Source organism: Plasmopara halstedii, assembly GCF_900000015.1.
Source record: "Plasmopara halstedii genome assembly, contig: Scaffold_2386, whole genome shotgun sequence".
Taxonomy (NCBI): Eukaryota; Oomycota; class Peronosporomycetes; order Peronosporales; family Peronosporaceae; genus Plasmopara; species Plasmopara halstedii.
In genome coordinates this window covers 984,300-994,484 of record NW_020189293.1, presented here as the reverse complement: position 1 = coordinate 994,484, position 10,185 = coordinate 984,300, and the positions used below count along the sequence as shown (strand labels likewise).

Here is a 10,185-nt window from a genome sequence, read left to right as displayed (position 1 = left end):
TTCTCTTCTCTTCTCTTCTCTTCTCTTCTCTTCTCTTCTCTTCTCTTCTCTTCTCTACCTTTCTCTTCTAGTTCGGGTTGAGGATACTACGACAACTTGTCGTAGTATCCGAAAAATTACAGTCCTGACTTATGCTATGAACTGCAAAGTATAATCTGAAACAGAGAAACCGCCTTTATGATTGCATGTCGAACAATGTCGAGCTAGATCCAGCTGCGATTGAAGAATCCATCACGAAAGCAATTGAATCAACTTTGTCGCTAGATTCTACTATACGGACAAGAGTGATTCGTTTTAGAACACGAATGCTTGCTAAACTTCCGCTTAGAATCTCATTGGTATTCTTATCAAATTTATGTTTTGGTTAAGAGCCTACAGTTTCGATCTGGGATAGCTGAATATGTTAAAATTCAAGATGAATCGTCGCAAAACACAAAATGGATGTTTCAGATGACACACCATATAAATGCACGTACAAATAATGGTAGAACCCAACCATCAAATAATATCTTGTATCTCGACCAAGGTCATTGCATGAATCCCTCACAATGTCGTCAGCAGAGCTGAGATCCCGTTTAGCTGGTATCATCAATGTCAGAATGACTGGTCATAGCTCGTAGATAGTCAAAATTTGATCGACTAAAAGATCTGACCTCTGTGCTTAAAAATGCTTTGGAGCGAACCTCTCGTTATGAAAGTGGCAAATTTTTAATAAAATCGTCAGAAGAAGTCATTATCTGTATGCCATGTTCAATTAAATACTTGAAGGATATACTAGACTATGGTAGGACGAAATTCAATTAAAATTGTATGGACAAGTTAGATAGCATCGGAAGATCTATCTAGGACGTGACATGATTTCTAATTTTATGATTAACAGCGGCTTCTAACTACGGAAGAAGTAAACAATTGCTAGATTGTAACAGCGCATTTCGCTCCTAATGTCAACTGCGGTAGCCATATGTCAATCTTCCTTCAAGCAAGAAGGGCAGCGGGAACGGAAGTGCAGTGCAATTCGCACCTACTGACGACAGGGTGAATTTTCCATCTTCAAAAAAGGGGGACAGTACGAACGGAAACATTGTGCTCTTTCCAGCTCCTAAAAAGAATAAGGGCAGTGGCTCTGGATCTGTGCCGTTTATGCAAAAGAACCCAGGTCGTATGTCAGCGGTACCCGCACTGATGGCCGATGATGGGCTAACTTCAGTCGTGTGACAACAAATCACGTGTATTAAAGTGAGGAGACATCGAAGCGACTGCGAACATAAACGCAGTACAGGGCACGCACCTACCAACCTTGCGTACCCTAGTGCAACGGACCAAGGTGTTTTGACGCAATGTCGTTGAGAAACACTGATCAAACACTGAAATCGCTTGCTGCAGAGATCAAATTAAGCTAAAGCACGCTTGCTGCACGATTTATTGGAATCCATTCGTATGCGCTGCCCAGAGTACGCTACATGGTGGTGGTCAAGACTGGACAAGCTTCTATAAAATCTTCAACGAGCAAGGATCTCGCGTCCTTCGCCAATCCACGGCAAATACGCTGCCCAGAAGTAGCGAATGGATCTAAACCAGCTTGAGCAGCTCATCAAGTTATGGTGAGAAAACTGTAACTCAAGGCTAGGAACAAGGAAGCGTCTGGAAAGCCAGGACATCACCATTTTCTAATGCAAGTATCGCTTTTAAAAAATCGTTATCCTTACCCACCACTTCTAAATCAATGTGACCTGACAGAGAAGATAGCGGTCGCTGTTATGACACGAACGAAAAGCGCTCACTGCAAGCCTTCACTGAGCACAGATAGGGCCGGTGGTGTTGACGTCGCTTCGAAGTCCAAAATTCACTTGAAGGCATCTGGAGCTTCCTCTATCGAATTAACGACCAAAAACAAGAAGAATGGAAAGCAAATGCACTGTGCAATCAACTTTGCTGACATCTCCATTAAGAGAAGACCGAATCCCCTGCGACGAGCAACTACTGCGACGTGTTCAGGAATATTGCTGCGGATTTTCACTGCTTGTCGGCCGCTCTCGATGTGTGGCACGGTCGACACTTCAGATTGTGCCTTTACAAGGTAAAGGCTCCAGCCGAGCTCAGCGAGTCGACTATTGCAGCCCTTTCCTCACCAAGCACCACACCTTAGCGCTGTGAAGACTGAGAAGGCAGCGCCAGTCCATTAGATTATTTCGGAGATAGAGACGATGGGGATAATTGTCGATCTCCAGCTCCAGCCAAATCGCTTTGCGGTTGCCGAAACCTCAGACTCCCTGGTTTGCGCATGGTGTTGCGAAACATCAGCAACGCAGAAACAGTGGTGTACTAAGCTTCGTGCTCAGCATCTATAACATATATCACCGTACCCGTCCAAGAGATGACCGTCAACAACTTGCAAGTCAGCGTCTTGACGCAGTTGCATCTGTTTATCCTCGAACTGAGCAAATCTAAAGATTCGACCAGTTTGCAACCAAGTGTGACAAAAAATTGGTGATAAGGGTCCAAGAAAAGACATAACATTTTAGCGTGGAGCACAGCGATGGAAGCTATCACAAAGATACACAAAGGAGCCTGTGCAAGCACTCAAAGCTATGACTTTCTCTGAGTTCATGCTCATGTTTATAGCGTCACAATTCTACGAAAATGACTACTGGCTCTGAAATATCATTGGTAGGTTAATAGCGTGAATATCAGCGCACAATAACCGCCTGCTCCACCTTAGCTTGCTCATGGCGCTGCTGCGGTTCAAGTTTGGCGAGATATGCTTCCAACTGTAAAAAAATGACTAGTGGAGGGTTTCTTGATAAACGACCTCTCAGTTCTCCATGACGGGGATGGTGTCTACCCCGACGAAACAAAATTGCCCCCGCTACAGAAGATTGACCATATAATCATACTCATGGAACTTTCTCTCAGTCTGAGTTCTTAAGTTTTTTTTTTTCAACAGGTGAACACCGCCAAAATTTAGTGAAAAATGTCACTTTGTCGACAGTCAGCAACCACAAAAGCCACCTGCTGATTAGAAATCTCTTTTAGCGTCCTAGCGTCTCCTGTGTCCGAAAACAGCTACGCGACTCGCGCCAACTCGACACAGCAAGTTCTGCGGAAGCCCAGTACCAGCACAAACCCTTTGCATATGCTAACAGCGCTACCCTGACCAGCATTCGGTTCGGAAGAGTGCTCACTCTGCTCCGGTTGTATTCAACACAGTGAAGGAGCTAACCAGGCTACGTATTGCATGAAACGACTGCTCCGATACTTGAGCAGCACTCAGTGGGTAACGTGCCACTTCACGTTCAACCGGCGAAACATGCTCGGGACCCCTGTCCGATACACCTACGGTTTGAACCAACTCGGAAACTCCGTTATTCAGCACGTTGACTGTCTCGGTCCAGTGCCCGCATCGATAGCAATTTTACCTTCTAGCAAAGGTGGGTTCATGACTCACCAATGTTCCACGCGCGTTGCATCCAAGGCCTTCGACCTTCCGTCAATCCATGGTCCACGGTGTTCCAGCCCTGTCATAAGGTCAAACCTTGCATCCAAGTCTAAGACCAAGCAGCATTTCACGCATCGAGGTTAAGAAACTTGACACCGAGGTCAACAGGAACCCATTGCACAGTGCCACAAGTCCCCGTCGCTAAGCGATCGGAGACAGTGTCACTCAACCGTGCTTCCAGCGCTTCAGCATACAGCTGAGTTCCTTCGATCGTGAAGCGTCGAGCATAATTATCCAACGCTCGGAATCTATAAGGATTTTCGATGGCTTTTCAAGGCCCTTCACGGTCGCTTATACGAACAGCAAGCCCATACACGTCCCGTTTTTAAGAGCACGCAGCTCTTTGGGACTGGACCTTGCATCCCTCTATCTGTTTGAGGCTCAAAAGAACTCAGTTCTTCCCTAGTAGGGCTATCGTTTCCCTGCGGCAAACCATACTAATTAGAAGCGGGGCGTCGGTTGGATGAGCCTTGCTGCGCCTTGCGCAGGGGATAACAAATCCAAAGGTCACTAGTGTCTCGACAGACAACACACCGCCGGGTGTTCGAACGCTGCCCGGCAGCTCTGAGCTCTGCATTCTCGTCCTCAGCAAGCTGAGGACCGTCGGATCAGGCCCGCTCGACTAACTACCGGAGGGTGCATTCCAGCCAAGGCACGCCGAATTAAAGTTAAATTCGGCATCAATGTCAAATTTACTGCTACTTCAAAAGAAGACGAGTGCATTGAAAGGCTTCCATTTTGGCCACACCAGTGTAGTGGCCCTTCATAAAGACGGTCACTGTGACCGCCTCGGGGAGAGGATCGGCTGCCATCCCAGAAGTGAGACTTCGCAACGCTTGGACAAAGTCTACTAATTCCAACTACCCTGTCGGATGGCAAAGAAACGCGATCACACGCGATATGTTCGATTAGGCGGCGAGATCACTAGCAAAAGCTGATGCTTCAGCACCTTCCAGGAGGGTAATCCAGCTTCTAGCTCCCATTCTCGCGCTCGGCCCCCGAGCTTGGACATAGCTAGCGTTACGCGCTGTTGCACAGTCTGGAGAATGGTGGATGCCGTAGCCATCTCGGCCTATGTCACCCTTCCTCCATCATTACCCTCAAAGATCTTAACGCTCAACATGAGGGGGGCCCGGTCGAAGGTAGTCATCCATCGTCGACGGTGGCGTCATGACTGCAGCCGATACCGACATTATCTGCTCAAGGTGCTCTAGCAGAGCATTTTCATAGCTTCTGAATGCGTCTAGGCACGCGCTGATCGCTTCAGGTCCTTTCTCTGCAAGGTGTTGCACGCCTTCATGACCAAAAAGGGACATCAGCTTTTTGAGCCCGTCCTGCATGCCCTGGGGCAAATAAAAGTATTACTTCATCCTCACCAAGGTTCAGATGTAGATTGACTACGAGTGTTACCAAGGGCATTAAGGCTGCCGTAGCTTATTGCTTATGGAAGGTAAGCTAAGGTCACCGACCTCACTTTTTTTACAAGAACCAGTATGAGTGCAGCGGATCGCAATCCGCCGCCTCCTAGAGTACTTAAAAGCTCAGCCAAGGTATAGAGAATCTCCCGTTCAGAATTTCAACAATTTTTAACTGATTTGGTTGCGGCAGATCCTCCAATACTTAAAACCTAAGGTTTTCCCGATTATATGTACTATTACCTAATTAATATTGTCAAACCTATTTTATATGCATTACTAGTGGTAATCCGCCCGAAGTTTCTTCTTGTTACGCTTTAGCCACACTATTGTGTAATTACACCAACTTGTGTAATTCACACCAATGCACGGTCACACGATCTTGTGTGACGCACCCTATCATACATGGATACGTATAACTCCCGTTATAATTCAAGAGTCAGTCGAAGTTAAAGTACTGCATTCAAGACAGAGCTCTGCCGTCCTTACCAGTTCACATAGCTGGGCTACTCTCTCTTTTTGAGCGATAATACAGCTGGAGGAACATCAAGCTAGAAAGTGAAATCGCCCTGATTGGAAAATTGGTATTTTTCAGGATCGGTCGCACGCTAAGACTCTTGGAGAACCGCTATAACAGAGAAGTTCATGAGAGCTAGCTGAGAGAAGGTCATTCTTTACCATCTCTGCTCGATAAACAATGGTTCACACTCTTATATGTGAAGTAATCGGCACCCAAGGATATTTTAGGGTTGAATCTAGTGTCTTGTACAGCGGAAGGGATAACTTTACTCCGAAACACATGGATGGCCGAGGTCTCAATTCGGCAAAGTTTGAGATCTATGTTCGGCATTTTCCAAGTCTAGTCTTCTTACTGATCCATAAATTTTTTGTTGCTCCTAATGAAACTCTGAACTATTTACCCGTAACTATGTTGATAATGTGAATTTCTGACATACTTTGAGTAAACATATGTTGCAGGAAAAATATAAAGCTTACCACTACTTCAAAAGAAAGACTATATTGCGATGCAAAGAAACTCGCCAGGAAGTCCATACTAACAAAAAGCTGTTTGGGCTGAGTGATTTAATATTCTTAGAAATGGAAACCTAATCACATCTATAACTCGCGAACAAACACTAATTATTTTAACAACTCTAAACGGACTTCTGGTTCCTTGATGCTGTGAAGGTAATCGAAATTTTCAAATGATCGAGCCATCGTTAAAGGAATACCTTTTACATGCTAAAAAAAAAAACAGAAATCAGCATTTGCTATGATTGCTTTCATGCGGATGGCTCGCACCAAAAACCATTTTTATTTATCCACAAAGACCTGTGATATCTTGTGCATCTTAGTTGCTGATCCCCCTGCAAATATTGAAGCCAAGACTGCGAAGGAGGGTAGTACCATGGAGCTGTTGAAAACCTTCATGACCAATTTCTTTCCCCGTTGCGGCTGCGCTTTTAAGAATGTAAAGGGTCAGATGCAATGGATCTTTTTTGACAAACAAACAAGTTGACTAAGCGGCTTTCTATTGTGATAATGCAGCGATAGAGAAAATTTGTAAAAGGGTTGTAAGAATTTTTTGTATTAATGGCTACTGCAACACATCTGAGTTAGGTTAGAAGACCGAAATAACTTTCGGCATTGAAGGGCACAAACATATTATCAGTTTCAAAGACTTACTTTGCAGAATAACATAGAATGTAAGGAAATTGTATATCTATAGCTGGGTGCTAGCTGAGGAAGATACCAAAGAAAATAGAGCTGATGCAACAATATCGAGTATAAAAAATGTTACGGCTTAAGAAGGTTCTTCATGGATGTGAGCTAGAATAATTAGAAGGTGGATGTGCTCAATCTTCTAGGACGTTTTAGCAGGAAATTCCAGGAACGTCATCACAGCTTTAGCGGTCTGTTACGTGAACAGTCTTTTACAAGGCTGTCGCAATCCATTCATATAAAATGGCGTAAATTGGTGGATGATTGAACTTTCATAGCAAACTCAATCAATGGTAACAACGAACGCCATTCTGCAGAATTGATCGCAAAGAAGCTGCACAACACACCGCCAGCCGCTCAATTGGCATGTTCTGTTTGTCCATCTATACCGCTGTGGACATATCCAAGCGAGTGCCTAAATCTTGATCAATTCTTTCTAAAGTGTAACACGATGACATCTGGCAACCCATGATTACGAAAAATGTGATTAATTACCGATTTAGCCAAACCTACGGCATCAATGGAATGCTATGCAGAGCGATGCAAGCCATCTTGCTGAGTCTGTCATAAAGACGAGTGCCTTTGTTGTCATCAGTATTTTTGGGGAAGCCGATCACAAAGTCGGGACCAACTGACTTTTAAAAGTCAGTAGGAACAAGAAGTTTCTGCAGTGGCACTTGCGTGCTGACAGACATCGCATGTTTACACGTATTGTGCAACACACTTGTACATGCGGAGCGTTCAAAATTGGGTATTATGAGCTGATAGATCTTTTGTAACGGGGTTTCACGTGCCCTGGTATGAAGGATTTTGGTCACAATATGGTGTGATAACACAAATATTTGAGAAAATAAAGATGGCGTGAGTACACAATGGTGTGGCTTTACTTAAACAAGAAGTTAATACGTGGCTGGACTGCCATTAGTTATATTCTTGATTTGGGTAAGTAATAAATTTTATAGATTTGATATAGGCGGCTTTGACGCAAATTAAATCCGAGAAAAACACAATACATTTTGAGCGGAACATTTAATTAGCCTCGACAAAGGTTGTAATTACAGTAAGAATAAGTACAAAATCGATCCGCTACAGGCGTGTTGGCTCTAAGTATAGAACGAAGGTCATCGACATTAAGGCATGTAATACTTCCGCTTAGCAAGGACCTGAAGCAATCAGCGCGTGCCTAGAGGTATTTGAAAGCTATGAGAATTATCTACTAGAGCACTTTGAGCAGGTAATGTCGGTATCAACTGCGTCCATGAAGCCACCATCAACAACAGATGACTACCCCGACCCAGGCCCCTCATGTCAAGCGTAAAGGTTTTCGAGATTAGGGATGGAGAAAAGATGCTATTCGTGAGAGAGGTCGAGATGGCAACGGCATCCACCATACTCCAGAACGAGCAACAGCGCTCGGCGCCAGCAATCTCCAAGCTCGGGGGCCGAGCGCGAGACTAGGCACGAGAAGCTGCGTTACCCTCCTGGTAGGAGCTAAGTCGTCAGCTTTTGCGAGAGCTCTCGCCGCCTAATCAAGCATATCGCGTGCGATCGCGTTTCTTCATTACACGACAGGAAAGTAGGAATTGGTGAGCTTTGTCCAAGAGTTCAGAACACTCATTGCCGGGAGGGCAGCGAATGTTCTCACCGACGCGGTCGCAGTGACCGTCTTTATAGAGAGCCACCGTACTGGCGTGACCAGAATGAAAACTTCTGTGTGCATCCACCTTCTCTGATGAAGCGGAAAAATGGCATTGAATGCCGAATTCGACTTCAAGTCGGCACGACTTGGTTGGAATGCGCACCCTTAGAGCTCGTCGAACAAGCCGGAGCCAATGGATCTCAGCTATGCTGAGAAGGAGGAGGGAAAGCTCCGAGCTGCTGAGAAGCGCGTAGACACCCGACGGTGTTTTGTCTGTGGAGACACCCGTCACCTTCGGGATGGGGGTATCTTGCGCAAGCCGCGTGAATGTTCATCAAAACGACGTTTCGCTTCATACCAGTCTGGTTTGACGCAGGGGAATGAGAAGTCCTAGTAGGCGTAGGGTGCTTTGCTGGGGAGGGAACTGAATTCTGCTGAGCCTCAAACAAATAGAGGGCTGCAGGGCCCAGCCCTGCAGAACTTTGGGCTTTGAACACGGAACGTGTGTGAAAGCTGGGCTTGCTGGTCGTAAAAGCGGCCGTGATCGGCTCTGATGAGCCAAAAAAAATTCTTATTGATTTTGGTGCGTCAAGTTTTTATTCTCGACGCTCCACGATCGAAGGAATTTAGCTGTATGCTGAAGCGCTGGAAGCGCGGTTAAGTGACACCACCACTGTTCGCTTAGCGATGAGGACTTGTGTCACTCTGCCAAGGAGATCTGTAGACCTCGTTGTCAAGATTTTAGACTTTGATAGCGGGGAACGCTGTCTAATCTTAGACTCGGATGCAAGGAATTAGCTTATCCCTGGGATGGAATGGTTGGAACACTATGAGCTATGATTTGATTGGAGGTCGAAGGCCTTGGGTGCTGCGCGCTTGATCCCGACGGAGCTTTGATGAGTCATGAATCTACCTTTGCTAGAAAGCAGAAGCGCTTTTGGCGCGGGCACTGGACCGGGACGGTCAAAGTGCAAAATATCGGAATATCCGAGTTGGCGAACACTAAAGATGTATTGGACAAGATTTCCGAGCGTTGCTCGCGGGCTGAACGTGGAGTGGCACGTAACCCACTGAGTGCCGCTCAAGTATTGGAGCAGTCGCTGCATGCCAAGGGTGGCATGGCCGACCGAGGGCCGATGCATTAAAGGCGAGGCTCTTGTGATGCACGTGGAGTGGCACATAACCCACTGAGCACAGCCCACTTTTCGAAACAGTTGGTGCATTCAAAGAGTGGCATGGTCTAACGGTCCGAGACATCTTAAGCAAGGCGCTTCTGACGCGCGTAGAGTGGCACGTCATCCACTGGACGGAGGCTGTTGAAATAGCAGCTCTTCGTCGAATGTTATTAATAACATCAACTCTCCGATGGAGCAGGGAGTGGACCACTGGATGTCGCCCAGTGCGTGTTTCCACTGGTCCTGATGAGATGTAGAATATCCAGAGAGAGGCGACGGCGATGCTGTATGTTATCTGCAAGTCGCCGGGCGTCGACTTTGACCCAGGGTTTGTCTACTGTAGACGATAGCTCACAGCAATATGCCCTTGTCAACGGTATGACGGGAGAGGAAGATGGCGACGTCAGCCTCAAGGCTCTTCCCACGGTGAATGCTCTTCTTGAGCTCGTCGAGATGTCCTTCGGAAAGTTTGGCGGAGCCTTGAAGGTATGATATTTAGCTGAGGTGGTCATTATACGACCGAATGAGGAGATAAACTCGTCGTCGCTTCTGGATGAAGCTGTCCTGGAGGACACAAAGAGGGTGCTGAACGCACGAAGTGGATCGTCAAGCTAAAGGATCCCTCGGATCCGTACTATCATTTTGTAAGTGAATTTCAAGACGTTATCCCAAAGACCCGCTGTCGGTCTTTCCTCCGGACCGAGATGTGTGTTATGAAATCAACCTGGTTTCGGGAAT

General features: G+C 46.1%; 1 protein-coding gene across 1 annotated transcript; it reads left to right on the top strand.

The window, feature by feature from the left end:
- Nucleotides 1-781: 781 nt before the first annotated feature.
- PHALS_03643 (uncharacterized protein) lies at nucleotides 782-1,215 on the top strand (the record flags this gene model as incomplete). Its single annotated transcript, XM_024717892.1, has 3 exons — nucleotides 782-808; nucleotides 881-901; nucleotides 958-1,215. The coding sequence occupies 3 exons, from the start codon at nucleotides 782-784 to the stop codon at nucleotides 1,213-1,215; spliced, it is 306 nt and encodes a 101-aa protein (XP_024583344.1).
- Between the last annotated feature and the right edge of the window lie 8,970 nt (nucleotides 1,216-10,185).